This window comes from Diabrotica virgifera, chromosome 9 (genome assembly GCF_917563875.1).
Source record: "Diabrotica virgifera virgifera chromosome 9, PGI_DIABVI_V3a".
In the NCBI taxonomy this organism is placed as follows: domain Eukaryota; kingdom Metazoa; phylum Arthropoda; class Insecta; order Coleoptera; family Chrysomelidae; genus Diabrotica; species Diabrotica virgifera.
The window spans coordinates 181,625,408-181,646,312 of NC_065451.1; the positions used below are offsets into that span (position 1 = coordinate 181,625,408).

Consider the following 20,905-nt stretch of genomic DNA (forward strand, 5'->3'; position numbering starts at 1 on the left):
CCGATCACCTATTAAAATGTCGTAATTTGTTAGATTAAAAGGGCCGGTTGTTCGAACGCTAATCAAGAAGTTGATTATAATTAAGTCCCCTAATAACAACACTCCTCATTCGTACGTCAATCAGTTGATTTTAATCAATTATGTTAATTATCATTATGATGACTAACATAATTAATTGATTAAATAATACTCTACTCTTAGTAGTAAGTAGTACTACTCTTTTTAGAACAATAGTCCCACACGAGCAGTACACGTCACAGATCAGGTATTGACCTTAAATAATCAGTTTGCAACTGCACAGTCAAGTTCTAACATACGCAATAATTACTCTATACATTTACGATCCATACGTTGTCAATCTTACATTAATAATAAATAGAATTCTTTAATATATATATATATATATATATATATATATATATATATATATATATGATGATCTTTCATCATTTTATATATTTCCAACTAAATTCACATTCACTTTACGAGTATTAGCCAATGATTTTGCTTATTTATTTATATATATATATATATATATATATATATATATATATAAATAAAATTAAATAAAATAAAAACAAAATCTTTAAAATCAACACACATTAAAATTGTAAATAAGTCATTCACTAATTTGATTTACACAAACATAATAACAGACATAGATTTGCTGGTTAACTTACACCAACTATCTCATCACCCTCAAGAACTCCTAAATCCCATAGATTTGTTTACCTTTGCTGCATCGTCCGTCTATTCCACCATATCCCGTTAACATAACTTTAAAAGAAACATCATGATAATGAAAACTGAGTTGATAGCACCTTGTATCCGAATGTAAGTACGACACGTTATGATTGCATGATTATATAGCATACTTCTGTGCATGTTGTTGCGTTTGAGGGAAGTTTTGTACCACCACCCCCATGCATGCTTGCATGTGCATTGGTATGCTATTTCGCTACTTTTATGTATGTTATTCAACATTGGCTTGATCATATGGATCTTTAGCATCTTTTACAACCAGACAATGTCCTAATTCTGGTTTTTATTTGTAGCATTTTGTAACTTGTTACCTTTGACCTGAAGATGCTCTACAAATTTTAAAGAGCGAAACCGGTCGTCGGAAGTTATAATAAAGATTGAGAGTAAGTCTGACTTTTACTTCATTTACTTCATTTACTTCATCGATTAAATAATTATTAATTATTAATTAAAATAACAATTATTAACATAATTGATTAATAAATATCATAATTGTAATCAATTATGTTTTCAGCAACCCAATCAAAGTTGACATTGACAGTTGGTGACAGTAATTAAAAATTTAATAATGATCAGTTGATTCCATTTTTGATTAGCGTTAGAACAACAGGCCCTTAGTTTAATAAAATGTCATTTTTTAATTGTAATGTTTATTATTTTTATATTGTCTTAATTAAAATAAAAAAATTAGTGCTTATTCTCGCATGTTGAGGCATAATCATTATGGCATTTAGAGTTGCACAATACGTTTGGCCTTTTACACTTACATGGTTTTGAAGAGAATTTCTTATTGCAGTGGTATTTTATAAATCCTTGTCCTGCAAATTTAGAATATTTTGTACTAATTTCTCTTTAGAGACAGCTTAACGTCTGGAACATCTTCGAAATTAGGAAAATTCTCTTTGCATTCTCTTATTTGATTTCTTGAAAAAAACGTAAAATTTCCAGGGGTGGCACTCTGCGTGGCCGACAAAGGGGTGGGGCAGGGGTGAATACAAAAAATATAAGGGGTTTTTTTGCGACGTTCGTGATTGACAGAGTGCACCAAAATTTGGGAATAAGTAGACCATGACATAACTAAGTAAAATCCTCAGAGCCGTAAACCAGAGTTGGGCATGAGGGTAGTTATAAGGGGTCAAAATCGCCGTTTTTATTATTTTTTTTGTGACGCTCATGATCGAGATTGTGCACCAAAATTTGAGAATAAGTAGGTCATGAGGTAACTAAGTACAATCTCCAGGGGCGGAACGCTGCGTGGCCGATAAAGGGGTGGGGGTAGGTGTAAATATAAAAAATATAAGGGTTTTTTTGCGACGTGCTAGATTAAGATAGTGCACCAAAATTTGGGAATAAGTAGACCATGACTTAGCTAAGTAAAATCCCCAGAGCGGGAAACCAGAGTTGGGGATGAGGGTAGTTTTAAGGGGTCAAAGTCGCAGTGTTTATTATTTTTTATTGACCCGGCACAACATTTATCCCCCACGCAGCGTTCCGCCCCTGGAGATTTTACTTAGTAATGTCATGATCTACTTGTTCCCAAATTTTGGTGCACTATCTCGATCACGAACGGCAAAAAACCCCCATATATTTTTATGCTCACCCCTGCCTACCACCCCTTTGTACCCCAAGCAGCGTTCCACCCCTGAAGATTTTACTTAGTTACGGCATAACCTACTTACTCCCAAATTTTGGTGCACTATCTCCATCATGAGCGCCACAAAAAAAAATAATAAAAACAGCGACTTTTACCCCTTATAACTACCCTCGTCCGCCACTCTGGTTTCCGCCTCTGAGGATATTACTTAGTTATGTCATGGCCTACTTATTTCCAAATTTTGGCGCGCTATCTCGATCATGAGCGTCACAAAAAAAAATAATAAAAAACGGAACTTTGACCCCTTATAACTACCTTCCTTCCCCACTCTGGTTTCCGGCTCTGGGGATTTTAATTATTTTTGTCATGGCCTACTTATATCCAAATTTTGGTGCACTATCTCAATCACGAACGTCGCAAAAAACCCGTTATATTTTTTATATTCACCCCTACCCCCTTCCCTTTGTCGGCCACGCAGCGTTGAGCCCTTAGAGATTTTATTTAGGTACGTCATGACCTACTTATTCCCAAATTTTGGTGCATCTCGATCATGAACGTCATAAAAAAAATAAAATCCGCGACTTTGACCCCTTATAACTATCCTCGGCCCCAACTCTGGTTTCCGGCCGTTGGTGAAAGTCATGTACACAACTAATTCAACATATCCCCGTATAGTTTTTCCATATTACTTATCACGCACAAAATCCGCTCCCAGCTCTTAGACTATTATCTTGTATGATACCCAAAATATTTCGAGCATCTCCTTGGCACGCGTCCGAACATGCGTTGTGCACAGACAGAAAAGATTAAAATAAATAAAGGAAATGCGATTAAAGGTCTTCATGCCCAGCCTAATGCTATGAAACAAAATTACGTGAAAAAAAAATGTCCTCCAATTTCGATCGGAAAAACTGTAACTGTAGGTACGCCAGTCAATGAGAGTAAGAACAGAATATTACCTCCGAATTCTATCCTACTGCATGGATTTTAATGAAATTTTGGGAATAGCATCTACTTATCTCCTAATTCAAAGTCTACCCTATGCCGATGTGTGCTTTTATCTTGGGGGCTGTTTCCACCCTTCAAGGGGATGAAAAATGTTTGGTCATAATGACCAAGGAAGTGGCTAGAGAACCTAATTCTAAGCAAAAACTGTTCTATAATTTTTTTTGAAAACTCAATACTGTCTGAGTTTTTCGTGGTGGAAAATTGGCCATTTTTATTGAAAAATAACACCTTCTCGAACGGTTTTTTGCAAATACCTTAAAAACTATGCATCTAACTAAAAAAACTATATTAAACATTTCTGTAGCCTATAAAAAACAAAGAGACTCGTTCCTATATAAATCTTCTAGTTATAATAAAAAATGAGATATGGTAGGTGAAAAGAGCTTGTTTTTATGGTGCATGCCCAAATCGGTGTATTCAACTTGAAATAACACAGAAACGGTCGATTTTACCAATACCTTTAATAGTGCTTGAAAAGACCTTTAAAATGAGCAATATTGTGTCGATTACATTCAAAATAAGCGAGATATGCTACAAAAAAAAATTGATGACATGTATTTTAAGAAAAAATGAGAAGTGTATTTAACCCCTCACCCACCATAATTTAAATCCATCGTTTTCCTTCTACCTTCAATACATTTTATTAAACTGATTTTTCTATGTTTAAAAAGTTGGACGGGTTTAAAATGAATGGTTTTAAAAAAAAATAAGATCAGATTATAAAGCGCATTTTTAAATTTTCTTAAAAATCTTCCCTTTTCTCAATGTAACTCGAAAATTATAAGAGATACGAAATTACACAAAAATGTAGGGTTTTTTAGATAAAAATTTTGTTGTTGATTTTAATTACTGTATCTCTTATCATTTTCAACTTACATGGAGAAAAAGGAAGATTTTTAAGGAAATTTAAAAATGCGCTCTATAATTTGATTTTATTTTATTCAAAAACCATTTATTTTAAACCCGTCCAACTTTTTGAACATAGAAACAACACCATACTAAAAGGTATTGTAGAAGAAAAACGATGTATTTAAATTCTGGTGGGTGAGGGGTTAAATATACTTCTCATTTTTTCTTTAAGTACATTAGTCATCGATTTTTGAAGTTATACTTCTTTAGGCGCGATTGAGATTGAGGGTGAATTTATATTGATCTGCGCGCATGCGCACACCGACAGTTTGGTATTAGTCTTTATACGGGCTCTGATTGGGTGTTGAAATGATCTGTCAATAATTGTTCAATATGGAGGTTATCGGTAAACAAAAATGTTGTATAATATATTAGTTTTTATTGTTGTGAGGAGTGAAATAAAATCAAATTTATAATTATAGTGACTTTTTAAATAGTTTTGAAAAGCCACAGGTACGTAATTCTAAATGTTTCAGCTGTATTCCAATAAAAAATTATCTTCATACCTATTTGGAAAATGTAAAAAAAAACAATAATGTACTTACCTAGTACTTGCTATGCTATACCCCTAGTAGGCAATGCTTTAATTTACATAATCTGATTACGAACAAACTTTCTACAAATTTTCATCTAATGTATCGTTTTCTTACTCTATATATTGTTGTATTTTAATTCGACAAAAATCAAACTAATAAAAATTAATATAAACAAAATGTCAAAAAGTTGTTCAGTTTGTGTATATTCCCACATGACGTATACGCGAAGGTGGTGCAGTTTGAAATCGCTTCGACTCTCGTACGGAGGGATACACGGGAAGTAGGTTCAAGCCCAATGCAAGTTATATCATTTTGTTTATTTTTTTTATAGATTTTATGATTGTAAGTATATTATTATATAATTTTTTTCAGAAAATACGTATTTAATTAAAATTTTTGGCAACAATTATTGTTCAGAAATCATTTGTGTCATTTTTCAATGTGTTTGTGTGTGTTTTATTCTTTTATTTTTTTAATTTTTGGTATTGTTTTAATAAAAAGTTTTGGAAAGTAGTAGAGAAACTGTTTAAAGTATATTGATTTCGTTGAAATCATATAATAGAAGTATAACTTCTTACGTGCGTACAAAGTACACACATTCTTTTTTTTTGCAGCATATTTCGCTTAGTTTGAATGTAATCGACATTTAATAATACTCATTTTAAAGGTCTTTTTAATCACTACAAAAGATATTGGTTGCATTATATGCCTAAAATCGACCGGTTCTCTATTATTTCAAGTTAAATACACCGATTTGAGCATGCACAAAAAAAACAAACTGTTTTCACCTACCATATCTCATTTTTCATTATAACGAAAAGATTTATATAGGAACGAATCTCTTTGTTTTTTTTAAGCTACAAAAATATATTATATAGTTTTTTTAGTTAGATGCATGGTTTTTATGGTATTCGCAAAAAACCATCCGAATATGTGTCATTTTTCAATGAAAATGGGCAATTTTCAACCACGAATAAATCAAAAAGTGTTGTTTTCAAAAAAAAAAATTATAGCACATTTTATGCTTAAAATTAGGTTCTCTAGCCACTTCCGTGGTTATTTTGACCAAAAAATTTTCCACCCCCTTGAAGGAGTGGGAACCGCCCACAAGATAAAACCACCGTATTATAAAGGATAGACTTTGTTTCTTGAGCTATTTCCTACTAACTGTGAAAATATCAAGTAAATCGATGTAGTAGGATGTAATTCGGAGCCAAATACCCTCATTGAGTGCCCTACTATCCCCAGCTGTGATAGAGCCAAAGGAGACGCTTGAAATATTTTGGGTATCACACAAGATAAAACAATTGACGGTTTATATAGAGTTGGTACGAAATACGAAACAACAAACACACTTTTTTCAAGAAATCAAATAAGAGAATGCAAAGAGAAATTTCCTAATTTCGAAGATGTTCCAGACGTTAAGCTGTCTCTGTCTCTAAGAGAAATTAGTACAAAAGATTCTAAATTTGGAGGATTTATAGAATGCTACTGCAATAAGAAATTCTTTTCCAAAATTACGTAAGTGTAAAAGGTCTAACGTATTGTGCAACCTAAATGCTATACTGCCTCAACATGTGAGAATTAACACTAATTTTTTATTTTAATTAAGACAATATAAAAATAATAAACATTAAAATTAAAAAATGACGTTTTATTAAACAGAATCTAACAAATTACGACATTTTAATAGCTGATCGGGGTTTGACTAGTCAAACCCCGATTTCATAAAATTAAATTTCGACCTTTGCCTGACCAAGTTAGTCTCCTAGATTTGACTAGTCAAATGCCAAAACTGTAATGTATTTCGGACTTTGACTAAGACCGTCAGTCAGACCTGAGGATTGCCTAGTCAAACCTAGGAGTGGCTCAAATTCGGGCTTTGACTATAACATATGAAGAGTACAGGGGAAAAACAAGGAATGTCACTTTTTCATGAATGTTGGCTTTTCTCGCCATGTGGTAGCAAAAACTGAGTACTATCGACTAGACTATCGATTCAGAAAAATAACCAGAAATATCAGTCTATATCATTTTTTTAAGAATTTGTATCCAGGCGAAGGACCAGGATTGTCCGCACGCCACTGGACAAAAATAAAGAATGTTAGAAGTTTTTTGGTGCATTATTAAATTAATAACGTAATATAGATTATTATTATATTAAGATTCTTCTTCTTCTTCTACGGCACTACAGCCCAAATTGAGCCTTGGCCTCCTTTATTTTTTGCCTCCACCCTTGCCTGTCTGTGGCTGCTCTTCTCCATACACGGACTCCTAAAAGGGCTTGTACGTCGCTGTTTACTGTGTCTTCCCAGCGCTTTCGTGGCTTCCCAATCGGTCTCTTTCCTTGCATTCTAGCATTCAGTGCTCGTTTTGGTAGCCTATCCTCTCCCATTCTTATCACATGTCCGGCCCATTGCAATCTTTGTAATCTAATGAAGTCTGACAGGGGCGTTTCCTTATAAAGTTGATAAAGCTCGTTGTTGTATCGACTTCTGAAGATTCCGTTTTCCCTCACAGGTCCTAGTATTCTCCTAAGTACTTTCCTTTCGAATGTGTCGAGTTTGTTTTTGGATGTTTCTTTCAGCACCCAGACTTCACTGCCATAGCATGTTATTGGTCGAATTAAGGTTTTATAGATTCTCATCTTTGTATTTCGGTGGACACTTTTTGACCGAAATATATGGGAGAGGGCAAAATAAGCTCTGTTTGCCTGCGTTATTCTCTTCCTTATTTCTCCATCTTCTGATCCGTCGGCATATATTTCTACTCCCAGATATGTAAACTTTTCAACCGTTTCAATGTCATCTTCATGTATAATGTTTTCTGGGACCATATTTCTTCTCGTCTGAGTCATTATTTTTGTTTTTTCTGTGTTAATTTCCAGACCTAGCATTTTTGTTTGTGTTTTTAACTCTGCATATGTTTCCTGTGCTCCTGTTGATGTTCTACTCATAATATTAATATCATCAGCATAAGCGGCCAGTTGAACCGTTCGGTTGGTCAGTAGATTTCCTCGTCCAGTTTGCATTTGCCTAACCGCATACTCCAGTGCCAGGTTAAACAATGTTGGGGCCAGCCCATCTCCCTGTTTTAGTCCCTGCGAAATGTTAAAAAAGTCTGTCCGGTGGTTTTGTATTCGTACACATGCCTGAGTTTCATCCATTGTGGCTTTAATGAGTCTTATTAACTTGTGTGGTATTGCCAATTCAGCCAATATATAGTATAGTTTGTTCCTTTTGACTGAGTCGTATGCCTGTTTGAAGTCTACAAACACGTTGTGAACATCAATATCGTGTTCCCATGCTTTGCTCAAGATCTGTTTTACTGTGAATATTTGATCCAGTGTCGATCTTCCCCGTTGGAAGCCCGTCTGATACTCTCCAATAATTATATTAAGATTATAGACTAATAATTGCTAGAATTCTGCTAAGAATCTTCTAAGTAGTTTCTAGATATCATATGAATTAAAACTTTATTGGTGTTTATCTCAATATGTATAAAATGTGACATTCCTTGTTTTTCCCCTGTACTCTTCATATACATTAAATAGATTACTAAGAAGTAAATACATAAAGCGGTGCGAAATTAAGATTATACAGAACTGTTATTAGGCCTATAGTAACCTATGCAATGGAGACATGGACATTAAATAAATAGCAACAAGAAATGGAGCAGATATGGGAACGAAAAATACTAAAAAATATAATTGGAGGAAAAATGGACAACAGCGTTTGGACCAGAAGAAAAAAAATTAAGATCTGAGAGGGTTATATGGTGAGCCTAGCAACTAGCAGTAATAAGAACACAGCGACTAAGATAGCTAGGATACATACAGAGGATGCCAGGGAACAGACTACTAAAAATGCTACTGTCAAGTACAATAAGAGGACGTCAGAAAAGAGGTTGGCCTAGAACAAGGTGGAAAGTGGATGTAGAAGATGATCTAAAAAGACATCATTACAAATTTAAGGATGAAAGCAATTGACAAGTAGAGATGGAGGAGAATAGTCAATTAATCTATGGACCTACTAGACTCGACGCGCTTATTATTATTATTACTTATATTCAATACCTGATCAACTGCAACTTTAACACCATGATCATTATTAACTAGTTCAGTTAAATGATGAACATTATAGTTTGATACTCCGATATTTCTGGTTAAACCATTTTTGACGCCCTTAACCAATTGTTGCCAGCTTTCGTCGCGTAGGGCTGAATAATTCTTCTTTTCGGGCGATGGAATTCCGGGAAAATGAATCAAGTATAAATCCAAGTAGTCGCAGTTGATAGTTTTTACTGATTTTTCCAAGGCAGCGTAGGCATTTTTGCCAAGAGTTTCGGCTCGTGCAGCTACAAAATTGAAAAGTGGTTTAGTAAATTATACCATAAACAAATATAATAAACCTATTTAAGTTAATAAACTTCCTATCCTATACTTCCTATCCTTCCTTCTAAACTTATCCACGGCTAAGGTATGGTAACACTGATTCTAAAAGGTGGTACTTGGGCGTAAGTTTAACAACCCTACTCATTAAAAAAGTATTTGTTCATGACTTAAGAATTGTTACATAGAATGTCCGTTCTCTCTACAGACCAGGAATTCTCCAAAAACTGAAGAAAAGAAGACGAAATCAAATAATTATTAGATTCTATGAGGAATTCGAGGCAGCATACTACACATGCCCAAAGAATAATATTAAAATTGTCTAAGTCTATAGAGATATATCTCATGCAAAAATTGGAAAAGAAAAACAACACTAACCTACCATTGGTAAACACAGCGTCCATGAAGCATCCAAAAACAATGGCTTTCGATTATTTATTAAACACAGCTAGTTGGCTTAACATGATCATTACATGTTTTAAGTTTACATGATCAGTATATGATTTCAGTCCAAAAATAAAAAAATGGACACAGTGATCTCCAGATGGTTTTATAATGTGCAAGATCCTGAAAGACCATGATCTTTGGTGTAAGATTGGTGTCTAGAATATTGTAGAATCTTGTAGTTCTAGACACCAATCAGACATAATGAACGTGCTTACTACAAGAGGAGCCAATGCAGATAACAGCAAAAAGGCAAAACATAGAAGAATAATAAACATCTTCTTTTTTTTGTATAGACATGACTCTGTCTGTTTTTTCAATGCGCCTCTAGTAAGTTATCGTTCCATCGTTTTCGTGGTCTTCCCACTGATCGTCTTTCTATTGGGGAACCGTCTCTCGCCGTCCTTACTACTCTGTTTGTTGTCATTCGGCTTATGTGGTCATATTCTATTACAATCTATTCTTCTGTTTCTTACCCAGTTATTAATGTTATCCACATTGCATCTCCGTCGTATATCTGTACCTACTTCTAGCTCTGTCCCATAGAGTCTTACCATCGATTTTTCGAAGGGTTTTCATCTCCGCTGTTTCGAGCAATCTTTTTGTTATCTCTGTGTCGGGTCGTGTTTCTACGTATGTCAGTATTGGTCTGATGACTGTTTTGTAAATTCTGCCTTTCATTTCTTTTTCGATATTTTTATTTTTCCATATTATGTCATTCAGGTGACCTACGGCTCTGTTTGCTCTATTCATGATCTTCCACTTATGTTTCGAGCCTTCCGTAGCTAGATAGTGTAATGCCTAGGTATTTAAACTCCATCACTTGTTCTATTATCTGACCTTCTAGCTCCAATTTGCATCTTATTGGATCTGCTGTTATAACCATGCATTTTGTCTTTTTTGTGTTAAATTGGTGCAGTATACGTTGTAAATCATCTTCACTTTGAGAGATTAATATTGCATCGTCTACATAGCAGCTTATTTTAAGTTGTTTTTCTCCCATTTGGTACTTTTTTAGTTCTTACTTTTTTTATTATTTCGTCCATGATCAGGTTGAACAATAAAGGACTCATGGAATCCCCCTGTCTTATCCTATTGCCGGCTTCAATTGGGTCAGTTAGTTCATCTTTCACTTCAATAATAAACATAAAACGAGAAAATCAACAAAAGCATGAAGATATTGGTAAATAATGGGAAACATGTACAAAGTATACAAGAAGCCGCAAAAGATATATTGGGCATTGAGAAAAGACAAAGAGCCGCTGCAGAATGGTATGAAGAAGAATGTTGCAACGTAACAAGATATGGGTGAATATGGGAAACATGTAAAAATTATACAATGAACCGCAAAAGAGTCATTGGGCATTGATGAAAGACAAAGAGCCACTGTAGAATGTTATGATTAATAATATCGCAACATAATAGAGAAAAATCACCAAACGTATCAGTAAATGCAACAACTACACAGAACAAGACAAACAGGGGATGAAGATACACTCAAGGACAAAATGGGAAAAAACAGAAAGGGAACTTTGTGAACTAAAAGAATTGAACAATAGGACAGAACTAGAAAATTATTGGCCATAAAATTATTGTTGATAAATTAATCTTGCTAAAGAAACCATAATCCCCTTTTAGCGGAACAAGGTAATTATATAAACTATTATATGATAATATTTAGCTAAACTAAACTATGTATGAGTAACTAAAATTTATATACTTATAGGTACTTACTTATATGTATTTATTAAATAATATTGAGTTACCAAAATAGATTATACCTATTTTGAAGCACCGCAAACAAAATAAAGAGATTATGTATGTTTTTAGTCCTAGTACTTTTTTATCATTCGTCTTCATCCTTAACACTGCCACACTGTATAGATACATAGTTTCGATTTCATATTTTACCGTGGTTTCCTACCCTGATCCATTCAGGTAAGAAATGGCCAGAATAAGACAAGACGGGGTTAGGGGGATATGTATTGTGGAAGTGGAATAACAACATCGGTGCACCGGCGATAATAAAGGGAAAAGTTAACTCAAAAGGGAATTTTTGTTAAAGTCCAAATAGTAAAATATTAAAAAAAATCAAAATATTTGAAAATAATTAAACATATCTTGTCAGATTTTGTAAACAGGAGGGAATTTTTTTATAAAAGTGGGAATTTTTAAGGTTGACGGAAAAAGCTTACTCGATGGTTGGCAACACCAAAGCCTTTGGTTGTGGGTTTTGGAATGCTTTGGTTCTGGAATGGCCCGTATCACGGCCTCCCGTATTGAATTGAATGTACCTAAATTCAAATTCTAACGATGTAAAAATACTCATGATAAACTCAAAATGGTAAAGTTATGTCAATTATGAAAACGAATTTTTAATAATAAATGTTAATACAATTAATGTTTAAACTTTTTTACCATACAACAATTTTGAAATGAAATTCGTCCAATACTACCTACATACATAAATTTTATTAATTATTCTAAAATATAACGAAGTTATATTAGTCTATAACGAAGTCTATTAGCAGAATACTGTAGTTCAAAAGAAAGGAAAAAAGTTATTGCAACCTTCTTCTTCTTCCAATATTTACAGTTGATCTAACCGGACACTAACTCAGATATCATCTTCTTAAAATGGATCAAATGTACAGAACAACTTAACTAATTATTAATTTGTTCCATAATTTAGATGAGCTCTTATATTAAAATATTTTTTTGGTTTACTAATACAAACTACCTTTTTGATATCAACAAATTACTGAGATATTAAAAAGAGTAATACCAAAAATGTGTATAACCTTACCAAGTTTAGATGTTATCCAAATATCTTTTCTGGTTAAATTATGTTTTGGCAACAATTCCTTTAACGCCTTTCCAATATCTTCTTCGTTACCATAAACAGCTGCTGTATCTAAAAATGAATTTCAAAATCCCCATTTTAATTCTAAAAAAGACTTTTTAGAATCTCGATATACAGTGGAACTCCGATAAGTCGGCCTCCGATAACCTGGAAGTCCGGTTAACCCGGACCGATTTTCATCGGAAAAAAACAGACATTTTTTTATTAAGTTTTTACTAAGAAATAAACAATAAAAATAAATTAAAAATTCCATTTTTATTCAGTTGCAATGCGAAGGCAAAACAATCTTATTTTTCACTTAGAATACGGAGCGCAATCCAGCACTCTGAATCGACGATTTTCGACTCTTGTTGGAGTCTCATCGGAGAGAACGTAGGCCTGCTGCTCCATACTCCAACTGACTAACACCGAGAGTTTATCCCCAACACCGCAACTGACGTTAATGGACTAGGTGACTAGCGTCATCTGGCAATTGAAAGATGAAGTAGTTTTCAATCCTAATAGCAATATTAATAATATTTAAAAATATTAAAATAATACTAAAAGATTTTTAAATTGAAAACTTATTGTTCCATTTTCTTGGTAACACCTCCAAGGCTTCTAAAATTTGCAAGCCAGATGGATGCTGAAGCGAAGAAGACAAGAGGGAATTCAAAAAACTTACAATTCACGACAACGTCTGTTCAGCTGGTAAATTCCAACAGAAAATGGACCTAGTTACTCAAAGAAGTAACGACGAATATAAAAATAAAATAAAAATTCCATTTTTATTCAGTTGCAATGCGAAGATAAAACAATCTTATTTTTCACTTAGAATACGGAGCGCAATCCAGCACTATGAATCGACGATTTTCGACTCTTGTTGGAGTCTCATCGGAGAGAACGTAGGCCTGCTGCTCCACACTCTAAGTAACCAACACCGAGAGTTCATCCCCCACATATTAGGATTGAAAACTACTTCATCTTACAATTGCCAGATGACGCTAGTCACCTAGTCCATTCACGTCAGTTGCGGTGTCGTGGATGAACTCTCGGTGTTGGCCACTTAGAGTATGGAGCAGCAGGCCTACGTTCTCTCCGATGAGACTCCAAGAGTCGAAAATCGTCGATTCAGAGTGCTGGATTGTGCTCCGTATTCTAAGTGAAAAATAAGATTGTTTTGCCTTCGCACTGCAACTGAATAAAAATGGAATTTCTATTTTATTTTTATATTGGTCGTTACTTTTTTGAGTAACTAGGTCCATTTTCTGTTGGAATTTACCAGCTGAACAGACGGGGTCGTGAATTGTAAGTTTTTTAAATTCCCTCTTGTCCAGTGGCGTAACTGACGCCAATGCAACCAATGCGGTGCATTGGGGCGCAGCCTTAGAGGGGGTCAAAAAACTGATATTCTGGAAAAATTTTAGCAAAAAAATATGTTGAAGCAAAACTCCATGTAGCTTCCCGAAAATAAAAAATGTAAAAAAAATATTCGTGGTATTTTATTTCGTGGTATTTTTCGGCCAAAGCCTACCAAGATGGCAATGTTTAAAATAATTAACCGACTCGTGTGTTATCAAGTTAACCTTGAAAAAACTCTGTCCTACTAGGTTGTCGTCGAGGTACGGCGCTTTGCTATCAATCAGTGTAAATTTTGTAGCAGTGCTGAAGTGTCTAACACAAATAATTTTGACTTCGAACAAGAACAATGAAGTTGCAGAAGCAAATGGTCTTATAAAGCAAATGTCTTCATTTGATTTTGTTTTGATGTTAGTGTTTCAAAGTCGAATTTAAGAAAGAATCCAGATTACATCGAAAACCCTACAGAGATCCGATGTTAATCTAGATGATGCAAAGAATCTCCTTCAGAAGTGTTTAAAGACTGTGAGCGAACTGCGAGGAGAATTCGACGATGTCTTGGATCAAGCCAGAAAGTTAGCTGCGAAGTGGAATATTGATTCCTCAATGACCTCCAAACGCAAAAGAAAAGTAAAGACTTTTCTTGACGAACTTTCTAGTGACTATGAGTTTAGTGATCCTGTGCACTGCTTTAAAGTTAAGGTATTTTTGAGAGCTGTTGATATTCTTATTTCACAGTTAAACGAAAGGTTTAAATTTATGGTATGTATAACTGACACGTTCAGTTTTTTAAACCCAGATAATTTATTACATTTTTCTGAAGAACAACTTGTAAAGTCAGCCTCTGAGTTTTGTAAAAAATATGAATCTGATGTGACTCATGCTTTGACCAATGAAGTAATTTGCTTTAGAAATGTAGTCAAAGACGATATCAAAAGTAATAAAATAAGCCACTTGGCTGATTATCTATTGATTAGGAATAAATTTATTGCAACAAGTGTCCCAAACGTAAGTACAGCATTAATAATGTTTCTTACATTACCCGTAACTGTTGCAAGGAGTGAAAGATCTTTTGCTAAACTAAAAATAATAAAGAACTACTTAATTAACTCTATGTCCAATACTAGACTGTGTGATCTTAGTGTAATTAGTATTGAACATGAAAGAGCTCGGTCTTTAGATGTAGAAAAGTTAGCAAGGCTGTTCCTAGAAACAAAGAACCGCAGGGGCTTTGTCAGGGAATAGGAATTAACGTACAGTGTTGTTCCTATGAGCTGTAGGTAGGTTTGACTGTAAGAATGCATCATGGATATCATGTATACTATACTGTATAGGGCACTGAATAAATAAAAAATGTTGAGTAAAGTAAGTAGTGTATATTTTATCGTCTTAAAAAGTACATTAATTAATTGTAAGTATATAATGTGATCATTACTTCAGTTATATTATTGGTATTTGTAAATGTTCAGTAACTTAAGGGGCTATCCTAGTGTAAAAGTATGAAATTCATATAACATACTTCATATTGGTTCAGATGGTACAGTTCTTTTTATTTTAGAAATTAAAAAAAAAGTATGTGAATTTCGTACTTTTACACTAGGATAGCCCCTTAATTTTACTTTCAATTAATTTTTTGAATAATAACTTTTTAATAATTAACTTTAAAACTACTGTTATATTTCTTTGTATAAACTTTCTCTGGAGAAATTTCGTTGTTAGTTTCGTTGGAGGTTGGGGGGGGGGGGGGGGTGGAGAATAAGTCTCGTAATAGGGGCGCACGAGGAATACTTGCATTGGGGCGCAGGTCAGACTAGTTACGCCCCTGCTCTTGTCTTCTTCGCTTCAGCATCCATCTGGCTTGCAAATTTTAGAAGCCTTGGAGGTGTTACCAAGAAAATGTATCAATAAGTTTTCAATTTAAAAATCTTTTAGTAATATTTTAATATTTTTAAATATTATTAATATTGCTATTAGGTTTGAAAATTACTTCATCTTTCATCAAATAAACAATACTGTATAAAATACAATTGTAGGTACGTAATTTAGATGTACTGTGCATAATATGTATTTCATGTTTTTGCAATTATAGTCGAGTTTATCTGTAAGTATACCTTGTTTTATTAATTTTTAGCATATTCTCTGGCTAACTCAGATTTTCGATAACCCGGATTTTCGATAAACCGGATCGACCGCGGTTCCGATTAATCCGACTGATCGACGTTCCACTGTAGTACACAATTTGCTAAAAAAAGTTACTTACCAAATAGTCTGTAACCTGCTGCTAATGCGTCGTCTAAGGTATTTTTAACTAATTCTGTGCCCAAAATTTTACTGGTACCAACTAAAAAACAGAAATTTTTTATATTGCACAAATTTTTTATATTTTTTAATATTGCAACTGTGTTAATTTTGATTAAAAAAGAAATAAGTCTTATTACATAGACATAAAGAGTACTCTCGTGTGTTTTGGGCTCATATGGGAGGTTATAAGAGTAGAAAAATACTAATAAAAGAATAGAAAAGATAGTGTTGGTATTAACTCTAAAATTTTTATCCAGATTTAGCAATACGGCTCTCACTCACTCTAAGGAGAAAATTGACTCATCCTACATCCCAGATACCTAACTAAAGTATCAAAAGGATTGAGCACTGATGGGACTCTTTCCGTGTTATCGAGCCCTAGGTGACTTGACATGCTGGAGTATCTCCCAAAAATTTTTGAACACATCTGGCCGTCGAGAATAGTGCAGCTTTCTGCTTGGCCTTATGTAGATGTTCATTCAGACCCAGCTTTTTTATGTTTTCTAGGAGGTTCTTCGGAATGACTTCAATAGTAGAGACTTTAGTAGGTACCTATTGTCTGGGTACTTTGCATTCTCCATTGGCTTTGTATTTGAATTTCCAGATCTCTGTACATTTCAGTGTACCATTTTTACTTTTTGATTATAAAGGAAGATAGGTAGTATATTTTTACCAGACAGGGCCGCCGCTACCATGTGTGCAAAGTGTGCATCGCACACAGGCGGTCAACAATAGGGGCGGCCAAAAGCAGGCCACTAATGATACTACTTTTTTTAAAACGCAAATAAGTTCAAATAATTAAATAGTAATGTTTCAGATAATTCTAATTCAAAAGTCTAATATTCCAAACAATAATTATTATTATTATTACCTGATAATACTAAAATGCGCTTCAATTAACATTTATAGTGCTTTTTTTTCGCGAATCTAAATATTTTTCTATTATATTAGTATTAGATTATAGCCCAGTATCTACAGATATAACGCACGTAGAACAAATAATAACAACAAATTATTGTAGTAAGATGTGTTTCAACTTCAACGCCAGTTCGGATATTTTTTCTCCTGAAACTGACGTAACTGGACAAGGTCTCTTTGAATTTATAGAGAATAAACTTGAAGAATTAAATATAAATATTATGGATAATATGCGTGGACAGGGTTACGATAATGGAGCCAGTATGCGTGGTAGACACATTGGATTGCAGAAAATCCTCGAGAGAAATATCCTCGATCATTTTTTATTCCCTTTTCTGCACATAGTTTAAATCTGGTGGTGAATGATGCAGTAAAATTAAGTTTTGAGTGGGTGGAATTTTTTAACACTGTAGGTACAGGAACTATAAATATGTATTTTTTTCTTCTTCGAATATTTGAAGGAAAATTGTATTAAAGCGCCTTCCAAAGTGGGCATTAAAAGCATTGTTGGACATGCGATGGGGGAGTCTGATCGCTGTAATCGCACCATTAAAATCCCAGATAAGTAAAATATATGATGCTTTAGAAGAATTGCAAAATGATAACAAATGGGATATGGATTTGGAAATTCAATGGATAAACTATTCAATTGTGAGAAAGTGTATAAAGCCCTTACAGACATAAACAGCTCGGAGACTAACATTGGTGCAACCGATTTATATAAAGAAATTAAAGCTATTCAACCATATGTTACCGCAGAAAAACGTCCTGGTAATATTCTTGAATACATTTACGAAATAATATATCAACATTTCCAAACTTAAATTATCTATAATCGTACGTATATTCCTAACTCTACCTTTTACTGTAGCTAAGGGTGAGCGGTCGTTTCAAAACTTAAAATTATTAAAAATTATTTGCGATTTTCAATGAACCAAGATAGACTTTCTGCTTTAGCAATGTTATCTATCGAACATGAAGTGTGTGCGACATTGGATATTAAAAACAAAGACATTGTCAAAATTTTTCCCGAAACGGAAGCCAGAAAAGTTTGTTGTTATATTATTCACGGTTTATTTTAATTAAATGGAAGTTTAAATTAGGATATACAATATACATATAATGGGCGTTGGATCATGGATATTACTCAAATTGTTGAAGTATTTATCTATTTACAACTTATTATTGTTATGCATCTTCTGCACATTTCTGTAAATACTAGTATGTACATATTTCTAAAGTGTTGGAAGGGGGGCGGCAAATATTAAGTTGCACACGGGCGGACAACATCTCAGCGGCGGCCCTGTTACCAGACAGGATCTTTTGAAATAATGTATATGTATTATTGTGTATCAATTTGGCAATCAAAGATAGAATAAAAATTTAATTTTTTTAATATAACGCGGGCACATAAATTTGATACACCCTGTATATTGATTTGTAAATATTTATTAGAAGTTAGCTATCACGCAAGGTGGTTTCTCCTTAATGAATCTTTCCATGAAGAATATTAAAAACATTTTTATAAATAAAAGTGAAGTGAAAGTTATTTAGGATTAGTATTTTATACCGATTGTTTATTACGGGAAATATAGAAGCCATAGGTAATTAGTTCTTAGATAATTTAGGTAAAGAAAGTTTGGAATTTTAACCTTTTTGTTTAACCCCGAGTAAAATTTGTAGAATTTCCCAAAAATAATTATTATGATGGTAGGAATATTTTTTAAAGTATGAGTGGGTGTTTCGAATGAAAAAAAAGAATGGGGGAAGAAGAAATGTCTCTGATTGGTTTGGCAATTTGGAATGGGAAGGAGAGAAGGTTGAATTTTCAGATAGTTTTGGAAAGAGGGATTATTGTGTTACCGGCAGCCGAGAGGAGCAGTCAAAAGTTTTCGTGAGTAGTTCAGAAGCAAGTACTAGTGGTTGTGTTTGATAAGTGAGAGTAGCTGAAAAGTGGAACGAGAGACAAATCAAATCGAGAAGAAATACCTCTTTGATTCTGTAAAGTCCAAGAGAGTAAGTTACAAGATTTATCGTTATTAAAATTATTTGTGACACCAAGTAAAAAAGATACTTGGGTCTCAGGAGATTATTGTTGAGAGAAAGAGAGGAGAGAAATTTGGAGTTTATTAAACGAGTCCTGGTCAAAGGAAGCCTGGCTTGTGTTTTGGAGAAATAGTTGCTGGTATCCTGCTGGATTGTTTGCTGAGGACGGAGAGGGCTTTGATTGGTAGCCTAACATAATCAACAAGGAGGAGCTGTTTGGGTCAAGAGAAGACATCATTGTGTGTGAATCAAAAAGGTCAGTCAATAATCTATGTGATAGATTTTTTTTATAATCAGAAGTTAATTTTCGTACGTAAAAGCATATGAATTTAAGATTCCAACATTTCAAAAATTTAATAGGAAGTATAAGTAATTTTGCGAATACCAAATTTGTTTGTTTAGCTGGGTTTATTAATGGTATCAAGAACAAAGCGATAAATATTTGTTTGAATTAGATTAATTTATATGGTAAAAGTTTCTTTTGGACAGTTATGCCCACAGAATTTAATTGATAAATTTACAGAACATTGCTTTTGATAATAAAGGTAATTGTATGTTTTTATTTATGATTTTTCTATGTATTTCCTTTTCCTATTTTATCCCGATAAGGATCAACTAAAAGATACTGAAACCACGAGAGAAGATAAGTATAACATAAGATAATTTAGACATATTTTTATATTATAAAAAGGCACCCTGAGATTCTTTCTTAATTTTTATGTATGATTTGCGTTAATTAAATAATTGATCAAGTAAATAATAATTAATATAAAAGTAATAGAAAGCAGATCATAACAGTATACTAAATTTACAATCAAGATAGTAGGAGCACTAGTAGCATTTAACGTGTCTTGGTTTGTTTATTTCTACTGCATCTTGATTGTAAATTATAGGTATGTACACAGATACATAGGTATATTATTTTAAAACATTCATATATTTTACTGCTAATACATTTGCGTATTTTTATTTATTTTTATCTGACTTCTTAGAATAATTCACAATCTGATGTTCTAAGAATCGTTAAAATTTTATTATGCAATAGGAGTAATTACTTTCAAGAACTAGTTTCCATACAAGGTATTAAATTACTTATTAATTATTAATACTTGAAACAAATATATCTGAACTATTAAATAAATATTAGTAAGTATATAAAAATAATTTGCTGTAAAACGAAATTAAGAGATTTTTACATTTCAGCTCAAGCTGAAATATAAGACGTTTACCCCTCTGAACATCTCTAATGAGAGTGAAACGGACGTAAGGGCATTTATGGCGCTCTCTGAACAAGCTGAAATATAAGACGTCTCTTAATTTTATTTTACAGCGAATTATTTTATATTAGTTTGACTCCTAACTGAGTATCGGAACCAAGCTTTCGTTGGAATTTGGCCATGATGAATAAACATGTAGTGAGGTGCAACTTTTAGACTTCCCCGTGTCTTATTTCATTCATCATTCGTTTGGTTTGCAAGTAATAGAAACCACGAATAGGCGCAACCAGAAACTTGGTCCCATTAGAGGTTTTATTTCTCCGAAAATAAAACTTCGAATTGTTATACATCATAAAGTAACGCATAAATTCATTATTTCGTAAAGCGGCGACTTTAAGGAAAAATCCCGAAACAGGTCGATTTTTATTTTTAATTTCCGGTTTTTTGGTATATATATCATACTAGTGACGTCATCCATCTGGATGTGATGACGTAATCGATGATTTTTTTAAAATGAAAATAGGGGTCATGTGATAGCTCATTTGAAAGGGTATTCAATTCTCTATTCCTTAATATAAA

The 20,905-nt window shown here is 33.4% G+C and overlaps 1 protein-coding gene across 1 annotated transcript in view; it reads right to left on the minus strand.

Moving 5' to 3' along the window:
- LOC126891870 (glyoxal reductase-like) overlaps positions 1-20,905 on the minus strand; it is a 42,913-nt gene that overhangs the window by 9,090 nt on the left and 12,918 nt on the right. The window contains exons 2-4 of the mRNA XM_050661202.1: positions 16,105-16,185; positions 12,450-12,557; positions 8,885-9,165 (exon numbers count right to left, since the gene is read on the minus strand). Of these exons, the coding sequence (XP_050517159.1) occupies positions 8,885-9,165; positions 12,450-12,557; positions 16,105-16,185 (470 nt within the window). The remainder of the gene's footprint in view (positions 1-8,884; positions 9,166-12,449; positions 12,558-16,104; positions 16,186-20,905) is intronic.